General features: G+C 42.6%; 2 protein-coding genes across 3 annotated transcripts in view; one reads left to right on the top strand and one right to left on the bottom strand.

The window, feature by feature from the left end:
• The window catches only part of IPPK (inositol-pentakisphosphate 2-kinase), a 56,656-nt gene extending 45,928 nt beyond the window's left edge, over window positions 1-10,728 (top strand). The window contains exons 12-13 of the mRNA XM_057547769.1: window positions 5,510-5,589; window positions 7,999-10,728. Of these exons, the coding sequence (XP_057403752.1) occupies window positions 5,510-5,589; window positions 7,999-8,224 (306 nt within the window). The 3' untranslated portion in view covers window positions 8,225-10,728. The remainder of the gene's footprint in view (window positions 1-5,509; window positions 5,590-7,998) is intronic.
• The window catches only part of CENPP (centromere protein P), a 218,102-nt gene continuing 208,449 nt past the window's right edge, over window positions 10,542-20,194 (bottom strand). The window contains exons 6-8 of one of the 2 annotated variants that reach the window (XM_007182385.2): window positions 12,455-12,534; window positions 11,237-11,328; window positions 10,542-10,890 (exon numbers count right to left, since the gene is read on the bottom strand). In XM_007182385.2, the coding sequence (XP_007182447.2) occupies window positions 10,760-10,890; window positions 11,237-11,328; window positions 12,455-12,534 (303 nt within the window). In that variant the 3' untranslated portion in view covers window positions 10,542-10,759. The remainder of the gene's footprint in view (window positions 10,891-11,236; window positions 11,329-12,454; window positions 12,535-20,194) is intronic. The other variant, XM_057547773.1, reaches the window with a different exon arrangement.

The following is a 20,194-nucleotide window of genomic DNA, read 5'->3' as shown; positions in this document are numbered from 1 at the left end:
CCCAACACAGTGATAAATAAATAAAATAAATAAAAGACCGTGAATTTCAAAAAAAAAAAAAAAAAAAAAAATTAAAAAAAAAAAAAATCAAAGATCACTGATTACAGATCACCATAACATATATAATATAATGAAGTTTGAAATATTGTGAGAATTACCAAAATGTGACAGAGAGATATGAAGTAAACAAATGCTGTTGGAAAAATGGTGCTAATAGACTTGCTTGATGCAGGGTTGCCACAAACCAATTTGTAAAAAAACACATCTGCAAAGCATAGTAAAAACAACGTATGCCTGTAATCACACAATTTGTAATGATGTAATAATCTTTTTATATTTTATGATATTTGGTTTGCTAATATTTTGTTTAGGGTTTTTTCCATATGTATTTGTGAGTGGTACGAGTTTTTGGTAATGTCTTTGTTAGGTTTTGGTATCAGGGGTATGCCTGCCTCCTAAAACATTTGAAGAGTGCTCATTTTCTGTTCTCTGGAAGAGGTGAAGTAAGGCTCGCATTTTTTCTTCCTTAAATATTTTGTAGAATTGCATGTGAAAACATTTTGGCCCATAGTTGTCTTTGTAGGATAATTTAAAATACCTCAATTTTAGATTTTCTATTTCTTCTGTCAGTTTTGATAAGTTGTATTTTTCTAGAAATTTATCTAAAATTTTCAGAATTTTGACATACAATGTTTTGGTAATATTCTTTTATGATCTTTCAAAGTTTCATAAGATCTGAATAACACCTTTTTATTCCTGATCTATGGTATTTGTTTTCTCTCTCTCTTAATCCATCCCACCAGGAGTTTATCAGTTTTGGTAGTTTTGTAAAAATTAACTTATGTTCCTTTTGTACTGATCATTTTCTATTTCATTAATTTCTGCTCTTATTTCCTTTTTTCTAGATAATTTTTTCTTTCTATAATTTCTTCCCAATATGAATGCTTACCTAATTAAGTTTTGGCCTTCTTATTTTCTAAAATATGTATAAAGCTATATATTTTCCTGTACACATGGCTATAGCTATATCCCACAAACCTATTTTCAATATCATTCAGTTAAAATATACTCTGATTACTATTAAGATTTCTTCTTTGACCCACGGAAGCATTTGGAAGGGATTTAATAACACGTGGGGATTCTCATTATCTTTTTTGTACTGATTACTAGCAAAATTGCATTATGGTCAGGGAGCATACTCTATATGGGCCTTTAAATTTTGTTGAGACAGCTTTTTGGTCCTTTGAAATTTGTTGTGATTTGCATTATAGATTAATCTTTTTTGAAAATGCTTCTGTGTGTACTTGAAAAGGCATCTCAAATTATTAGTTGCAGTGTTTTATATCTGCCCACTAGGTCAAATTAATTGTACTGTTCAGATCTTCTGTGACCTTACTGATTTTATGGTCTGCTTGGTCCATAAGAAAGATGTTTTGAAACTTTACATAATAATTATCGATTTGTCTGTTTCTTATTTATTTTGAGGCTATATTGTCAGGTGCCTTAAATTTAGAATTGTTATATCTTCTTGGTGAATTGAATTTTTCATTTTTAAGACATCATTTAGCATGTCTCTGGTAATAGTTTTTACTTTAAAGTTTCTTTTGTCTGATATTAATGTCACTTCTCTAGATTCTTTTGCACCCTGTATCTTTTTCTATGCTTTTATTTTTAATCTTTGTATTTAAAATATGGTTTGGTTTTCTATCCATTCTGACATTTGTCTTTATAATTTAATTGGACTTATACTTGGGTTTAAACCTTAATTTTTTTGCACCTGTCTTAGATTTCTTTTTCTCTCCTCTCTTACTATCTTTTGGGTTGATTAATTTTTTTATCGTTCCATTTCCCCACTGTTTGCTCAGAGGTTTTAGTCTTTTACTTTCTTTTAGTGGTTATCCTAGCTATTGCAGCAAGTCTAATTAAAAGTCTTTTACTAAAGTCTAATATTTATACCTTTACTCTCTTCTTAGACAATGCAGAGTTCTTAGAGTACATTTTACTACTACTCCTTACTTACACTGCTATTGTTGCTGTGTACTCTATTGTTTTAAACTCAAGAAGACATTATTATTATTATTGTTTTATACAGTCAGTGTCCTTTTACCCACATATTTAGCTCTTGCATTACTCTTCATTCTGTCCTGAATCTCTGACCTTATATCGGGGATCATTTTTTGGTTTTCTCTGAAGAACACCCTTTAATGTGTCCTTTATTGTAGGTCTGCTGGTGATTCATTCTTAGTTTTTGTTTAATGATATGTATAAGTGATTTTTTTGCATTGTTCTTGAATCTGTGTCCTGATGTCTTTCCTCAGTTTTGGAAAGTTTTTGGCCTTAACTTTTTCAAATTTTGTTTCTGCCCGTTTTCTCTCTTCTTCTTCCAGACTTCAATTACATATGTATTAAACATATTCTCTTTATCTTCCATGTCTCATGCCCTTTTCTCAATATTTTCCAGCTTGTTTTCCCTTCTGTGCTTCATTCTGGATTTTTTTTTTTTTTTTACCTATCTTCCACTTTAGCAAGTCTCTTCAGTTTTTTCTAACCTGCTGTTAAAACTATCTGTTGAATTCTTAATGTTGATTTTGTGTTTTTTAGTTCTAGAATTTTCCAACAGTTCATTTTTATAGTCGCCAGTTCTCCTCTGAAGTTCTCAATTTTGTCTTTTATCCTTTGAGCAGAGCAGCATGTGTGTTTGGTACCTCCAATACCTGGAGTCCATGTGTACCTCTTTCTACTATCGTGGGAGTTTTTTTGGGTTCATTTTTGGTTTTTTTTTTTTGCTGATTTTCTCTCATGGCATCATGTTTTGGGCCTGCGTATTTTTGCTTGTGTGTCAGAAATTGTATTTGTATAATTATTTTAGAAATAATTTGAGGCCTAGGATGATGTCTTCTTCTACAGAGAATTTTAGGTTTGCTTCTGCCAGGGACCTGGGAAGCACTAGCAAGCCAGGGTCATCTTAATCCAGTTTTGGTGACTGATGTCTTTGAAGCAAAGTTGCAGTTCCTGGTAAGGCCTGTCGAATTCTGGCTCACCCAGTCTTAAGGTGCAACATTTTGGATACTAACCCAGAGCGGGAATTCACCATGGTTACTGTCCCCATAAGCCCTGGAAGTTAGTTAAAAGTGCCTCTTGGCCGACCTTCCAGAATGGTCACCCACTCCCTGGACAAAAAACCCCCAAATGTCTTTGTCCTCCCCCTGGTCCAGCAATTCTTGCTGGTCTTGTTAGCTCTGCCTTCAAGCAGATGTTTTTGATATTTTGTTGAGCTTTTTCTACTTGACTTCAGCAGTTGGGTTGGCTCCAATTATATACTCCAGCATTGCTTGAAGTGAAAGTCTAGCTCTTTCATTTTATGTCAGATATATATATATATATATCCAATGAGTGCAAACATTTTCACTGTTATAATTTGCATTTCCTTGATTAGTAGTAAGGTTGAGCATCTTTTCATATACTTACTGGCTATTTTTTCTCTTTTGTCAATTTATTTGGTCCATATCTTTTTTGGGTAGTTTTCTTTTTACATACTGATCTAGCACTTTATATATTCTCTTTTTTAAAATTTATTTTATTAAAGTATAGTTGATTTACAATGTTGTGTTAATTTCTGCTGTACAGCAAAGTGATTCAGTTATGCATATGTATACATTCTTTTTCATATTCTTTTCCATTAGGTTTATCACAGGATATTGAATACAGTTCCCTGTGCTATATAGTAGGACCTTGTTGTTTATCCATTCTATATATAATAGTTGCATCTGCTAATCCTCAACTCTCAATCCACCCCTCCCCTAAACCCCTTCCCCTTGGCAAGCACAAGTCTGTTCTCTATCTGTGAGTCTGTTTCATAGATACATCATTTGTGTCATATTTTAGATTACACATATAAGTGATATCATATGGTATTTGTCTTTCTCTTTCTGACTTACTTCACTTAGTATGATAATCTCTGGTTGGACCCATGTTGCTGCAAATGGCATTATTTCATTCTTTTTTATGGCTGGGTAGCATTCCATTGTATATATGTACCATATCTTCTTTATGCATTTTTCTGTTGATGGCCGTTTAGGTTGTTTCCATGTCTTGGTATTGTGACTAGTAGCACTTTATATATTCTTGATGTTGATTGTTATATGTTGCAGATATCTTCTCCTATTCTTTAACAAGTCTTTTACATTTGGATTATGACTGTATCAAATAAAAGCTTTTAATTTTTAGGTATTCAAATCTCTCTGTCTTTTACGGCTTCTATGTTTTGTGTCTTGCAGATTAGGACATAATAAATATTTTATATTTCGTTTTTAATATTTATCTCTTTAATTCTTTTGGACTGGATTTTTTTGTGTACATTGTGAAATACCTGGTTTCTTAGCTAAATGAATAGACTATTGGGAGAGGAGCTTCTTCTTCCTTCTACTGTAAAGATTTTTGTAGGCCTCAGGTAACCCACACTTGGGGTGCTTCCCTCTCCTTCCCACACACTCCTGCCTTGTGGAATAAACAGCTTGAATGTTGTCTTAGGGCAGTCCTCCTGGCTGTGTGACATGGAGGGGAATGACTGAAAGGGAGACAAGAGGTTATGATCTGCCATCACACAGATGTTGAGGCCAGTGATAATGTGTAAGGCCTACATCCTTTTTTGTAACTAGTTTATTTTTGTAAAAGTGAGAGGTATTCAATCTAAAAAATTCAAATGTTATATGAAAGTTCAAAGAAGAAAGGGGAAAGATGCCCCCAAATTGTACACAGAGGTGACCGTCTTTTGGCTCTTTCCCTGTATGTCTGTGAAACGCATGTGAGCGCACACATGGCTTTATGTGTTGGATCCTACAAACCATTTCTGTGTTGTTTGAGTCAGCAGCCCTAGTGGACGTTGCTCCAGGCGTTACACGTAGATCTATATGTGCTCGTAGCCCAGTGTTAAGAGCACGAACTTCAGAGTCAGAACACCTGGGTTTGAGTCTAGCCTAGCAGTGCAGAGTGGACAGGTCGATCTATGTCTGTTTCCTTATCCATAAACTGGGACACTAGCAGTGCCTGCCTGTGGGGTCGCTGTGGGGATGAAGTGAGTTAACACACAGTTGGTGATCCCTCTGTTTGCAGTGTCATTCATGGAAGCTGCATGACATTCTAGTGTGCTATGTGACCTGGGGACAGGGCCTTGGTGTGTGTCTGTGTGCCGCTATCTTGAGGTATAGAGTGATATGCTCAGTGCTGTCAGTGTGGCTAGCACATCAATAGCTGAGGCCACTTACTGCTTTTTCTTCCAAGGTGGGCTGTGATTGTCTTGCCGAAGACAAGTCCTAGGTCCCAGGTTTTGGAATCAGGGTCCATACACTGCCTGCAGTGAGAGGTCAGAGGGCAGCACTGGCCTCTAATGAGCTCTTTGGGACTGGGTCTTCCTAACCCACCCCCAGGTCTGGGACCAGTTCTTGGACCTCTCCAGTGGGGAAGGGTGTGTGTGGCGATGCCGTGGAGCTGACCTCTCCTTCCCCTGCAGGTTCAGCAGTACCGGGTCGCCATGACTGCGAAAGACTGCTCCATCATGATCGCACTCTCTCCTTGTCTGCAGGATGCAAGGTGAGGCACCTGCTACTGTGTCGTGTGTCCTTGGTCTAGCAGGGTTTTGTGGATTGGCAAGAGAGTTGGTGTCCCTATATTTAGAGAGGCTCTGGCAGGATCATGTTTATTAAACAGAGGCCGATTTCCAAGGCCTACTTGATATCATGGGGATTATTAACTCTTGCTCTTTAGAAGTTTGTAATACAGTCAAAAAGACATTATTGAGAATAATTTTAAAAGCTTGTTCACTCAAGTTTACTATTATTTTCTAAGAAAATATCTCAAGGGCTTGGATACTGTGGTCCAAATTCCTTTCTCTCAAAGAAAACCCCAAGCTACCATCATGGCTCAGAGGCCCAAGAAGCTGTAGGTTCCTGTGGGCCTTATTTTTCCTCCTTTTACCAGGTCCTGATGTGCCAACCTTTACAGTCATTTCGAAGCCTTTAAAACAACATTCCATTGTTCTGCTTCCTCTTTGCAGCATCTCTTCCTGGACATCGTTATTCAGTCCCTTCTCTGCCTTTTTTAGGAATTTAGGATGAACCTGATAATCTTCTCTCAGTGATTAGATGGCATCTTCAGCATTGATCTTCAGGGTGCCAAACCCCACACACAGTTTTGCAGAATGTTTCACAATCTTCTGATGTGTGTTCCTGGGTCAAGATGATCTCGTCACTGGCTGCCAGCCACCCGTTTTTCTGATGCTTTTGAACTAAACATTCCCAGGAGTCCTGCTTCTTGGCAGGCACAGAATTGTCCACTTTCTGATAGGAAACACAGAGGGACATTTATAGGGCATAACTGAAATATTAAAAAAAAAAAAAAGAAGATTGTTCTATTTAGTTGAAAACTCTCATTATCCCCTAAGAAAATGCCCCCCAGTGGTTAGTGACAGGAATCCATTTGGATTAAGCAGTGTTGTTAGATGAGAGAAAACCACACAGATGTGATTATCTGTTGCCCTTCCTGAAGCAAGGATGCAGTCAGGATACAGAAATGTGAGGGGCTGAGGGCCAGGAGTCCTGACACCCTTGACCAGCTGCTCGGCAGAAACCGACATGGTGGGAGAGGAGCGGGGACACGTGTCCAGAAACTTCTGAGCCATGTGGTCACCAGTGTCATCCCCAGGGCAGAGAAGCATTTCAGGTGTCAGGAACCTCAGGCCTGGGCTCACTGGGAGCTTGAGGTCAACAAATGGTCAGACTCTCCTCAGCAGTGGCTCTTGGGCCATGCTCCCACCAGCCTCTGTGTGATGGACTCCTCTCTTTATTCACATCACCTTATTGGGTGTTGGTTCTGATGTGACGTGAGGTATTCTATAAAATGTGCAGCCCTGTTGAGGGCCGGAGATGTTCACTGTCCCAGCCCTGCTGTGTGGAGCTTGGGTTTCCGGCTCTGAGACTGAGACTCAGAAGCAAGACCTTAATTTGTACATATGTTCTCTGCTGTTCAGGAGGGAGTAGCTAAGACCCCAGCAACTGAGCCTGGGATTCATTTTTCCTGTAAATAGTATTTCTGAGCAGGAATTGAGCTAGAGTCTAGGCCTTGATTAGGCTCATTAAATAGGAATGTTTTACCTGCCTTCCCTCTCCCAGGCAGGAGCTTTTGAAATTGGTATTTTGTTGGCTTGTTTTGTTTTTTTAATAATTTCGACATCTAGAAGAGTAGTACACATGGAGAAACCAGGACTCCTGAATACTTCTCTTGGGCTAAACTGAGCTTATATAATGTATTTAACCAATCATTTGGATGCATACTATGTATCAAGCACTCTGAGAGCTAAGTGATATATATAGCAATCTTAGTACACAATTCAGAATTAGCCTGAAAGTGTTTTTTAAGTACAAGTAATTGTTCATATTTTGTTATAAGCATACAACTATTACAATATTTAGAAAGACCACAACTAAACCCTAAGAAACAAAATACCGAACACTGCAGATACAATTTGAGAATAAAACACGAAACTAGATCTCTCTCTCCAAATGTGAAAAAGTATAAAGGAGCAAGAGTTTCTCACCAGACATGCTAAAGGACACGAAAAGAGAAGTCTGTCCTCAACATTTTATCCATTTGGCTGTTGAATAGCCAGATCTACTTTCTGCATTTTCTTAGGTTTTGTAATACTTGGCTCACGATAAAGTAACTTTCTTAGCATTCGTTTATACTACTGGGATATGGTGAATATCAATCGAGTATTCTACATAATTGCTTTTCCATCTTTCTGCACATTAACTCTCTCTTGTCTGGTGTGCTGGCGGGTATCACAGTAGGTGCCTCTCTTGCAGAAGCTTCTAGCACTAGTGCATACGGTTGGCATAGACAGAGATGGAATGCATATTGATGCACAGAATGGGTGCTCTTTGTGAGTTGGGTTGAGAGAATTTGGGAGGTTTGTGTATTCTGAAATTGCTCTTTTGCTTCCAGCTCCGATCAAAGGCCCATTGTCCCTTCATCGAGATCCAGGTTTGCCTTCTCCGTGTCTGTGCTGGATCTTGACCTCAAGCCCTATGAGAGCATTCCTCATCAGTATAAACTGGATGGCAAGATAGTCAACTACTATTTAAAGACTGTACATGCCAAAGACGCCACCGTGATGTCGACTAGGTTCAAGGAAAGCGAAGATTGCACATTAGTTCTCCATAAGGTCTAACTTTTTTTCCTGTAGTGGTTTTGAAACTTGAACATAGAATGTGAAGGTTGAATGATAGAGTTTCTGTTGTGTTGGGTGACTTTTGGCTGTGAATGTTTTTGCTTTTCAACCCCTGTTCAGGTGGGACTGCCTCTGGGAGACACAGAATGGAAGAGCACTAAAAACATCTTCCAGGACAAGGAATGTTGGACATGAGCCCAGCAGTGTGCTGTGTCCCAGGAGGCCCCTCTGGGCATTTCTCCCTTTCCAACCAGGGCTCACGTCTCATCTCTAAAAAGCCTTATAAGACACAAGGTTTGGATCTCCTACCACCAGAATCCTAACACAGAAAACTTGAATTGTCACATATACCTTAGAGTTCGGACTTTTAAGGAAACACAGATACTACTGGAACTTTCCCAGCTGAGTTACTTGGTCACTTTTCCAATGCAAGCCATGTGTCAGTGCAGGTTTAGTGGTTCCCTGCTGTGGAAAGCAGTAAGTTGTTGATATGGACATCAGTTTTGAGCAGTGGACTCGGAGTCCCTGTGGAGATGCCATACCCACCGCTCTGCACAGGGTCAGCAGGGAGCGTGGGACTCAGGGCAGGGGTTGACACCACTCATGCGAGCACTGACTTTTTTTGTGTGCTGAATGATTTTTATCATCTTTAACTTTAGGGGAGACAAGGTGTTCTTTCCCACCTGAAATTGCTGCTGTGGGAGCTGGAAGCAGAGCTGCAACTCTGAGCTGCTGTGCCCAGCGTGGGTGTCATGGGGTGGCTGTGCTCCTGCCAGCTCTGTGTTCCTGGCATTTTTGGGTGTTTGTTTGGGAAACCTCAGCTACTTCTGCCAGAGCCAGCATCGAGTTTTCCCTCCTTCCCCATACCTGTTCCTCCCTTGGGTTTCACTAAGATGTGTGGTGATAGTGGCCTTGAGTGGTGCTGGACCACCTCCCTGTTGGGGCTGCCCAAAGCCCTGCTTCCGCAAGACTCCTGGCTGGCACTAAGAGGGTTCTTGTTGGGGTCACCAAAAGTGTGCCCAGCTGCTATGAAAACTGTTGGGAATCTTGGCTTCAGTTTTTTATTCTATGGTAGGTTGTATAGATTATTTATATCATCATTTTGAGGGACTAATGAAGGCTTATTGTAATATAATATTAGTGAAACCATGGGATTGTATGAAAATACTACACAAAAAATGAGAATATTTTGCTGATTGTAAATTTTTGTGGGGAATTTTGTGATAAATTGAGAATTATGCTTATTAGAGTCAAGCCAGCTCTTCCAGAATTTATTCTCCAATTCTGTCCTATCATTTACTTCTTACTACCATTTACCACTTACTACTTAACTTCTACACTCAGAGGTTCAAAAACATATTCAAACGACACACATCTCTCACTCATGTGGTGTGCTGGGGTACAGGGCCTTTGGAGATTCCACTCATAGGGATGTGCGTGGAGCCGCATTCTCGTGGGCAAGTTGCAGGCTCCAGAGTGCGTGGAAGTGGGCAGCTGCCAGAGTTGTATTGGCCTGAGGTTCCTTGTTGCTGGCCTGGGGTGAGGATGGTCTTGGCCAGGGTGTGCAGAGGGCCCTGAGTGCCTGTGTGCAGAGCTCTGGAACGCCAGCTCCTCAAGGAGGTGGGCTGGGTAGCCTCCTGTTGCCTGTCCTGGCTGGTCTGGACTGTCTGAAAACCATCACCCTCTACTTGGGGGGAAGAGGTGATAGATGAGTGTCCCCTGCTAGAGGGTCTTGACCCAACCCTTTGCTCTTCTCACACTCCACCTCGGCCCCTGCTCGGAGGCTTTCATTTGATTGAAACAATGTTTTCACCCATTCTACTTTAAACTGGCAACTCAGGTCAGTGCAGCACTTAGACTCTGGGGGACTTTAATGAAAACACTGTTTCTTCTGTGCGGAGGGACCAGGGGTGCTAAGGTCCTGTGTGAAGGGACAGTGCCGTATTTGCTGTCTTACTGTGTTTTTTTATGCTAACCGCTCTACTCTTTTGTGGAAGACCAAGAAGAGTGACTGTCAGAGGACTTGCTGCTGAGAGGTGCTGTGAAAGCCTCCCCAGTGCTGCTTTCCAGAGCCAGGAGGCGAGGCGGGTGGCGTGGCTCCCCAGAGGTTTCTGAGGAATGTCGAAGCGATGAGGCTGCGTTGGCAAGCCCTCCAAGAGTCCCCAGGTGGCGGGTGACAGGAGGAGGGCCGACCTTTGAGATGGGCTGGGGCCACCTCTGCCCTCATATTCATATCAAGGGGGGGGCGCACAGTGGCTCCCCACATCCCAGGGTGGACAGCACTCCTGTACTTCCTCAGATGTTGAGTTTACTTTTAAAAATACACTATATGTGTCACTTGTTTGGTATTTTGAATTTAAATAACTATTTATTTTTCATGTCCTGACAACTTATATATAATGTGCCATAACTGCATAAGCATGTTCTAGAGGTAAGGTTTCTAAGTGGAAAAGAGCAAATTTTTATATTCAATAAAATCACATGCCTCCAGGTGCAGCATCTTACTTCTACGTGTAGTTGTTCACTGTTTGGGAACTAGTTGCTTGCCTCTGTGTGAAGTGATTTAATCAGACTTTCCAGAGTGGCTTCAATGCCCAGCACGCCCAGTAGGGTTCGGAAGCTGAGAGGAGCAGTCTCTATGACTCCGTTCTTGTCCAGTTCCAGGGCTGTAAAGAAAACAAACAACTGGGTAAGAAACTTCACCGAGACAATGCCCTCATTCTCTGCTGGCCACACTGAATGGGAAGGCAGGACGACTGAATCATGACCTTGAACAGAGCACTTACCCGAATGCCTGAGGCAGAGACACTGAACACTCAGCCTAGGAGGGCTGTGGGGGAGCAGTCCCCCTTGCCTGTGCTTTTTGAGTGATTATGGACAAAAATATTTTGAAAACCGATTTAAAAAGTACATTAATGAAATTTTTGACTTTTGATTCTTGCCATGTAAACCCAGATGAAATAAGTAGGTGTCTGTGTTGAGCATAGTGAGAAATCACCAGAACATCCCTACCTTGCAGTGGCACTTTGGTGAGAAGATCCAGCTTTGGCAAAACCTTCCCTTCTTCATCTATTTGTATCCTCCAAACAATTACTAGTTCAAACCTGAAAGAGGTAAGATGCATTGCTAAGTGCTCTTGAAATCAGACTAAACTGTATGCAGCACCTGCCTCTCTCTCTAGAGGAGAGAATGCCCACCCAGGCAGGAGTGCTGCTCTCCTCCCAACCATCCTTGGAGTTCCTGCCCTTCCCCAAGGCCGTGCTCAGACTCCCCTGATCTTAAAGACCCACAGATGAAGAGAGAGTATGGCCAGTTAAACATGAAAAGATGTTCAACATCATGAACAAACAGGAAAATGGAAACTAAGACCATAGTAAGATACTGTTTTGTACCCACTGCATATTAGTGTGATCATACAAGTGAAGTACAGGATATAGAGCAATAAGAACTTAAAAATTACTGGTGGGAAACATAAATTGATAAACTACTTTGAAAAGAATTTGGCAGTGACAGCTGAATCTGCCCTATGACCCAGGAATTTCACTTCTAGGTATATGCCTAAGAGAAGCTTGTGTACTTGTGTGCCAGAGGACATGAACAGGAATGTTAGAAATAGTGGAAAATGATGAATAACCCAAATGCCCAAGACCTGAAGAATGCAGAAATACATATATTCACCTAATGGAGTATAAGCACTGAAAATGAATGAACTACAGCTACGTGCACCACCAGAGGTGAATTTTGGAAATAATGTTGAATAAGGCAAGTTCCAGAAGCTTACATAACTACAACACCATTTTAAGGCTTGGAAACAAAACATCTTTAGGCACAGGTCACAGAAGCACATCCTGTCCATGTGCACATAAAGGTGCCCATGGTGGGTGGAGGGAGACCCAGATGAGTTCTCCCCTCACTCAGTGCTTGCTGACTCCCCACATTTCTTGAAATAAGTTGGTGAAAATAGAGCTCCACCCCTCGTGGCCTCCCCTCCTTGGCCTCCTAAGGACCCCAGCAGTGAGACTGGCACCTTTTCCTTACAGACCCCTTCTGTGTTTACAGTCCCCACATGGTCCCGCTTGTGCTCTCCTGCCATCGGCTGCTTATCTGTTATGACTCCACAGACATATCTCAAGATGTCAGTTAGGTGGTTTACATTTGTTTTCTATTTGTAACCCTCATTTCTAACAGGAAACAACCGTCTGGGTGTTGGGGAGGGACCTGTGCACTCACCCTGGTCGGCTGGGGCTCCTGATGCCCATGCAGCTGGAGGAGGCCCCCTCTGAAAGGTGCACAGCCTCTGGGTACTTTTCCTGTGGGGAGAAGAAACGGTTAGAGAAATCTGTGGGGCGCAGGGACGCTGTTCCAGGTGACTGAAAAGAAGCAAGAAACCCTTTTCAGGTGTCCCTTGCATTCCCTGAAAGTCTTTAATTTCCAGGTGTGCCATTTTCTCATCCAGGCATCATGGCGTCCTGGCCATGGCCGTCCCCACTCCTGCCTTCTGTGGTCATCAGCACTGCCTGTTCTAGATCTCCGCTGACACACAGCCTCCAGGATTCCACACCATCAAGTGCACAGTGTTAACAGGTTACACAACTCCATTCTGATTTCACTGGCTTGTCTACTCAGGGCCCCACAGCGCTTGGCCGACCTGCTTCCTTTGTCTGTCTTGTGACCTGGACAGCTTGAGGAGGCTGGTCAGGCATGCTGGCCAGCTGACCCACCAAGGTGATGCCGATCCTGATGACTGAAGTGAGGTGCTGTCTGCCAGGTTTCTCATTGTAAAGCAAATGTTTTTCTCTAGAGCGCTAGCATTTGACCTTAAAAGCCTTTCAAACTGAGGCCTGTGGGTTGGCCCCCACCACAGTGGATGCTTCCACCATCTGTCCTCACACTTGCTGCCGAATGGCCCTAGCCTGCATATTGGTAACTGTGGGCACATGGCTCCTGCACAGCCAGTGCGGGGCCACCTGGACTCCCCCAGTGACCTGTGTGTCTCCCCCAGGCATGGTGTCTGGCTATTCTGGATAATAGGGTTTCAGGGAGCATGCTCTGCTAAAAGTTAGCTTCATGATGAGATCGTGTACCATTTTAGAGTCAAAAGTATTTCTCTTTAAAGTGGAAATGAAGTCGAATTTCACAAGTTTCTAGGCTTGCTACTCTATAAAGTCGGGTTGGCTTTTCCCTCCATGTAATGTAATAGTTCTGGAAATGTCTGCTTCTTTCTATTATTTGTAGCGGGCTCTGGGAACCTCTAGTATTAGACTTGACTTGTAGGTCATAAGAACAACAAAGCTTTGCAGGAATCTGAACAGAATGTTCACAACAAAGAGTAATGAGTGGCCCCAGCTTCTCAATTCTTGGAAAACTTATTTTTGTTTGTTCTTGTGAGAACAGATTGTGGGGTTGGGGTGATATGATAGAGACTAAAAGTAGGCTCCACAGTGAGATTCTAAGTTCCAAAAGGGTCAGCTTTTGAAAGACACTTTTTCTTTCCCTCTTCTCACAGCTCCTGCTGTAGAAACAGACACCTGGACTGATGCTGAAATCACATGTAAGCCTGGCCATGTCCCAAATCCAAACCCAAACCCAGCCATTGTGGCTGCCCCAAACCTCATGGAAGGAAAGTGAGGTGTGCTTCCTCTGAGAAATGTCTGGTCTAGCAGCCAGTCAGAGAAACCCCTCCTCCTGCAAGACAAGGGGCAGGGCTGGAACTGTGGGTGAGCAGAACTTGCCTGCTTCAGAGGATGGGGCCTTCCTGAGGATGCAGGTACTTGATGGGCTGAAGAAAATCAGCTCCGTCAAATGAGGTCTTGTGGGGACAAAGATGTGTCATAACTTATAAAGGGCGAGCCACATATCAGTGGGTTTGTTGCCAGCGTGTGAGGCCAGTGCTCTCAGACCCCTGTGTGAGAAAGATGCTGATGGAGCGAGAGCACGTCCAAACACCAAGCCATTCTGACCAAAGGCTGGGTTGGGCCTGGTTTAAACTTAGATGATTTCTAATTTCAGCGAAATAGTTTTTATGAGAAAATGTATACCTAAGTTTTTTAAATGGAAAGTGCTGGTTGATTTTTAAACCTCAGGCTCTTCTAAATTAGTAACAGCTGTATGAGGAATGTAAAGGAGAACATGTGAATGTGGCAGTGTAACTTCCAGGCTGAGCTGGAAGCACGTGGCCTGGGCCAGTTCCAGCCTGAGGCTCAAGGGCTTGGTCTGCTTCCAAGCAGACCTCACAGCCTCTCTAGGCCTTCTCCTCATGAGCAAAAGGAGGGTTTAGATTAGAAACTTCCTCTAAAAAAAATAAAATTTACTCCCTTTAGTTTATAAAATAAAAAACCAAAAGTAGAAACACTAACGTTAGGAAGAGATCAGGCATTTAGTATGTGTTTCTGGAGAGCTTTTAGGGGCTTGTGTGGAAAGTTCCCTTTTATACAAGTTAATAATATTGCCCTGTTTATCCAGCTTCATTCACTTGTCTGGTGACCTCAAATATTCAAAGCTGACAGAAAGAAAGCAACTAAAGGCTGAAGAGTAGCCTAGAGACACAACATAAAAAACACAGTCTAGATACTGTCAATGATAGTTAGAAATACAAAGGGTGGGTCTCATCCACATGAGACATGTACAGGTGGCTTTAAGGGAGAAGACAGATAAATTGTGAAAAGTGATACAACTCTAAATGCAAAGTGGGCCTAAGGTCATAGCATAAGATCAGCACATTTCAATAGCGATTGAAAGTTTTACATATTACCATATTTGACATTCAGAAAAGCCAAATGAATCACCAAGAAAGGATTAAGATGATGTACTCTGATAAGGCAGCAATCTGGCCAATATATTTTAGAATATTTAACATGAAAAAATAGCTTCACACAAAAAAAGTTGACTGGAAAGTTATCAGCCTGACCTGGAAAGCACCTTAGATACTTCACATGCTGCCACTGGTGAAACTAAGGTCGAGGTCTGGTACCTAAAGGGAGCAAATGGGAGGCCTGTGCTTCCCAGTGTTGTTGGGAAGGCTGGGAACAGGCTGCATGGTGCAGGTCCTTTGCACACACTGGGCCTGTCAGCCTTCCATAGGAAGCTTGTCCTAAGCCGTGATTCAAAATGGGTGTTTATTTAGCTGCTTGCCATATGCCTGGACTTTGCAGTCAAGAACTCTCCTGGTGTTTATGATAGAAAAAATGGTAGCTCTGAGAAAGTTGCCAATTTGTTATTCATCCCAGTTTTCTACCTGAGATCTACTTTGCTGTTGGAATGTCTGCTGGATGCTGGTCCAAAGGGAAGAGAATTTTAAACAGAACTTTAGAGAAAACCAGCCTTGTGTTACGGATCAGTCATACCGTCCTGGTTCACCCACCACCCCCACTTAAATGAATGGGAAACCTTGAATCTTTAGTTTAAATGTACCCTTGAGTGTCCATAGATATACTCATTCATCTTGACTTTAATATTTTCCCAAAGATTATGTCTGTCTGATTCAGTAATTTTTTCCCCTAAATTGAGGTACAATTCACATTAACAAAATTCACTCCTTTAAAGTGTATAATTCAGTGAGTTTTGGTATATTCACAAGGTTATGCAACCATCACCAGTTTCTAACTCCAGAACATTTTCATCCCCGCCTCCCCCACCCCTGCCCCGTAAAGAATCCCTGTTCCCTTTAGCTACTGTGCTGTTGGGGAGAGGTGGGCATGGGTAGGAAGATGTGGGACTCCCAACACAGGTCAGCCTGTGGAAGTGCCCATGAAGATGGCAGAGGTGGAGGCCAGGTGTGGGACAGGGACCACAGGCAAGGCTCAGGGAGGAGGGAGTGGTTGACTGTGCAGCTCCATCTGTGGTGCTGGGACAAAGGTATCGGTGGGGCCATGAGGACGTGTGCTGGATTCTGGTGGATGAAGAAGAATCCAGGGTGAGGAAGGACACAGACACAGGCTGTTCCACAAGGAGCCCTTGTTGCCAGAAGAAGCAGGGAAACAGTGGAGCTGCCAGTGAGGGATATGAGGTGCTGGAATTGGGTGTGTGCAGACGGGAATGGGTACAAAGGATGGTGGCCAATCCTCAAATCATCATGGCATTGGGACAGACTTAGGTGGATGGTGGCAGAGGCAGCTGATAAAGTTAATTTGTAAATCAGGACCCATAAAATGGAAGTTACCCCTGAGGCCTGGCCCACGGCACAGATCTAAAGCTAAGTCAGCCTGCATATCTGGACAACACCTAACCCCAATCATAGTCCTCCAATTCAGCTTTAATGAGCTCACAATACCCTAGAAAATGGGATCTCCTAGCCAATCCTTCCTTGTTTTTGTGTGGGCTCTTTAACAAGTCTATAAAACTCCCTTGGGAACAGTGTTCCCCTGCTTGTGAGGCCCTGGACTTCCCCAATTCATGGATTGTTTAATTTGAATAAAGCACATCAAACTTGTTACTAAATTATATTGCTTTTGTCATTTGACACAGTACACGGACTCCAAGTTGCTGGGTGTAGGAAGAGGAGGGAGAACCCACCTACCTGTAGGCCTGGGTTGGGGCATCACCTGTGGCAGCTCTAGGCTGGGGGCCTGTGCAGCTCTGGGAGGGTGTGCAGCCAGAGTCAAGCTAGGCACCCACACTGTGCCCCACACCCAAAAGTCCTGAGACAACTGTTCCAGTTGTTCCCAACATCAGAAGGCTTAGAAATGCCTACAACATCTGCACTTAGAAGACAATTTGCTCTTATTTTAAAGATGAAGCTAACAAACGTTAAGTGGTTCCTCTGTGCCAGTCACAGGTGCAGTTTCTTTCTTTTTTTTTTTTAAAAACATCTTTATTGGAGTATAGTTGCTTTACAATGGTGTGTTAGTTTCTGCTTTATAACAAAGTGAATCAGCTATACATATATCCCCATATCCCCTCCCTCTTGCGTCTCCTTCCCACCCTCCCTTTCCTACCCCTCTAGGTGGTCACAAAGCGGCTATGCGGCCGCTTCCCACTAGCTACCTATTTTACATTTGGTAGTGTATATATGTCCATGCCACTCTCTCACTTCGTCCCAGCTTACCCTTCCCCCTCCCTGTGTCCTCAAGTCCATTCTCTATGTCTGCGTCTTTATTCCTGTCCAGGTGCAGTTTCTTTACACACATTTTACATCTATATAATCACAGATGTCACATAATGATGTTATGGAGTGAACAAGTGTATGGTTTCGGGGGCTCTGAGGCCATTCTGCCCAGGTGGGACCCTCTGTTATCTCCCTGCAGGCTCACCCACAACCATTACACCCACAGTCAGTGGTCCGTTTCTAGAGTGAGCAGTAGATACGATACCTGTCACCCCTGGACACTCAGTGGGCATTTCCCCAAATGGGGCCATCTTCCTGCTTTACCAAAACATAACATTCCAACCAGAAAATTTCAGATGTTCCCAGCTCCCCTCTGTGCCCGTCACAGCCCCTGCCCCCACCCCCAATCCCCAGTCTGTCCCTGCTTCAAGTCTTGGCGGTTTGGAGAGTAAGACCTCTTGGGCTGCAGATGGGCCTCAGTCCAGGTCTGACGTCGCCTCATGATGCTACATTGGCAATGCCACAGAAATGCTGCTGTGCTTTTGGGGTGACCCAAAAGTCACCCTTTTCCCTCTGTAACTGGTATTTGCCAAGGGGACATCATGAGACCAGGCCACTGTCTGGCTCCTCAGCCAGATGTCCACTCACCAGCCTGGGCCTGCTGCTGCCTCACAGCTGAGTCAACCACATGAGGGTTGCCAAAGGGTGACAGTCTGTCTCCATCATTCCTTCCACATTGACAAGAAGATTTCCACCAGAAGAACGAGCTTTTACTTCTCCCTTATTTATTTATTTTTTATCAGTATTGACCCTAATTTATTCAACAGGTATCAGTGTTTCTCCAAGGAGCTAAGACCTGGGCTCATTGCTCCTGGGGCTTCAGTGCATCCAGGCCCTCTCAGGGGAAAGAGCTTGGTAAGACAGGTTGGTGTGACACACGCACACACCATAGCCCCTTCGGAATCCTTCTGCACATGCATATTAACAAGCAGGAGATCACCCCAACACCTCGGTCCACCCCTCAGAATTCTCTAGCCTTCTTTCTTCTGTGGCTCTAAAATCACTCTATTCCTAGGAAGGAATAAAGTTTACACATATAATCCTTCTATAACTTCCCTGTTTAGAATGGAGAGGGAAAGGTTAGGCAAGCAAAATCAGTCATATATACAGCCAAGAAACATACACCATGCAATCAATCTGAAGGCAAGTGTACCCTTAAAAGATCAACCCCATTAAGATTACTAGACAGTAAACATCACTTCAGGTGGGGATACAAGTCCAAACAGTAGTTCTGTTTTTAAGATTGTTTTTTTCATTCTAAGCTAATTGGGTAGCAATTGTATGCTTTAAAATGTAGTCTGTTCCCTCCCAGACTGATAATTAAAAAGGCAAGCCAAGTTGGTTTCTTTTAAAATAGTCAGAAATGATAATTAAGCTGAACACACACACACATATAAACATAATAATCAATGCTAGAAACTCTTCAGAGGTAATTTCACAACTTTCTCTTCGTAAAGTTTTTAATATGTAATTATGCAAGCAAAATAATGAAATGCAAGCAGATAATGAAAGTAATATTCCAGATATTCACTGGCAATTTTATCATTACTAAGGTTAAAACTCTCTCATTATTTCATAAATCTCAATGTCCAAAGCATTGAAACTGATTATAATTTAAAGTAACTATGGTCTAATTTAAATTTTTTCATAGAATCACAGACTTTTTGAGTTTTTAAGGTGTTTAGTTTCTTTTTCAAAAGACAAGTTACACACCCACACTGCCACACACAATTTATCGATCTCTTAACATTTGCAGGCCCTATGCACTTGAAATGCATTAGCTCATTAAATGTTCACAGCAGTCATATGAAACCATTGGTATAATGCCCATTTAAATGAAACTGAGGGGACTTCCCTGGTGGCACAGTGGTTAAGAATCCGCTTGCCAATGCAGGGGACACGGGTTCAAGCCCTGGTCAAGGAAGATCCCACATGCCGCGGAGCAACTAAGCCCGTGCGAAACAACCACCGAGCTTGCGCTCTAGAGCCCGCGAGCCACAACTACTGAGGTCTGCACGCCTAGAGCCCGTGCTCCCCAACAAGAGAAGCCACTATGCAATGAGACGCCCGCGCACCGCAACGGAGAGTAGCCCCTACTCACTGCAACTAGAGAAAGCCTGCGCGCAGCAACGAAGACCCAATGCAGCCAAAAAAAATAAGTAAATAAGTAAATAAATAAATTTATTTAAATAAATAAATAAATAAATAAATGAAACTGAGGCTTGAAAAATTAAGATACTTGCTCAAGATTGCACAACTAGTAAATTGATTCAAACCTAAGGCAAACGGATTCCAAAACCTGAGCTCATAAACAATTCTACCATTTAACATTTCTAAATTCAAATATAGTTGTAATACACAGGTCAAGTGTGATTACAATCAACTTGTAGCATAATTCATGGTGGCAACTGATTTTGATGGTAGCAACAGGAACATATTTGTTGGGAAACATAATAGCCCCTACAGGTTTATTCATATATTCCATGTGGTGTAAGACTTAAGTCCCCAACAGTAAAGGGCTCCTGATCTAGTGAAGGCAACTTATTGTGTCTATTTTTTTTGGGGTGGGAGAGGGGGTGGCCCGCACCATGTGGCTTGTGGGATCTCAGTTCCCCAGCTAGGGACTGAACCCCGGCCACGGCAGTAAAAGCCTGGAATCCTAACCACTAGGCCACCAGGGAACACCCCTGTGCTTATTTTTATTAGAAGTCCACAGTTTTCTCTCCAGAGGAGTCAGGTTGCCGTGTCCAGGCCCTTTCTGGAGGTTCCTAGCTTTTTCACATAGGCCTTCTGTCAGGGTGAGGACGGACTGACTCTCATATAGACTTTCTACTACTTCTTCTCCTATCCATAGTCGCTCTATCAGA

This window comes from Balaenoptera acutorostrata, chromosome 6, assembly GCF_949987535.1.
Source record: "Balaenoptera acutorostrata chromosome 6, mBalAcu1.1, whole genome shotgun sequence".
NCBI classification, from domain to species: Eukaryota; Metazoa; Chordata; class Mammalia; order Artiodactyla; family Balaenopteridae; genus Balaenoptera; species Balaenoptera acutorostrata.
This window is presented reverse-complemented; position numbering and strand designations above follow the sequence as displayed.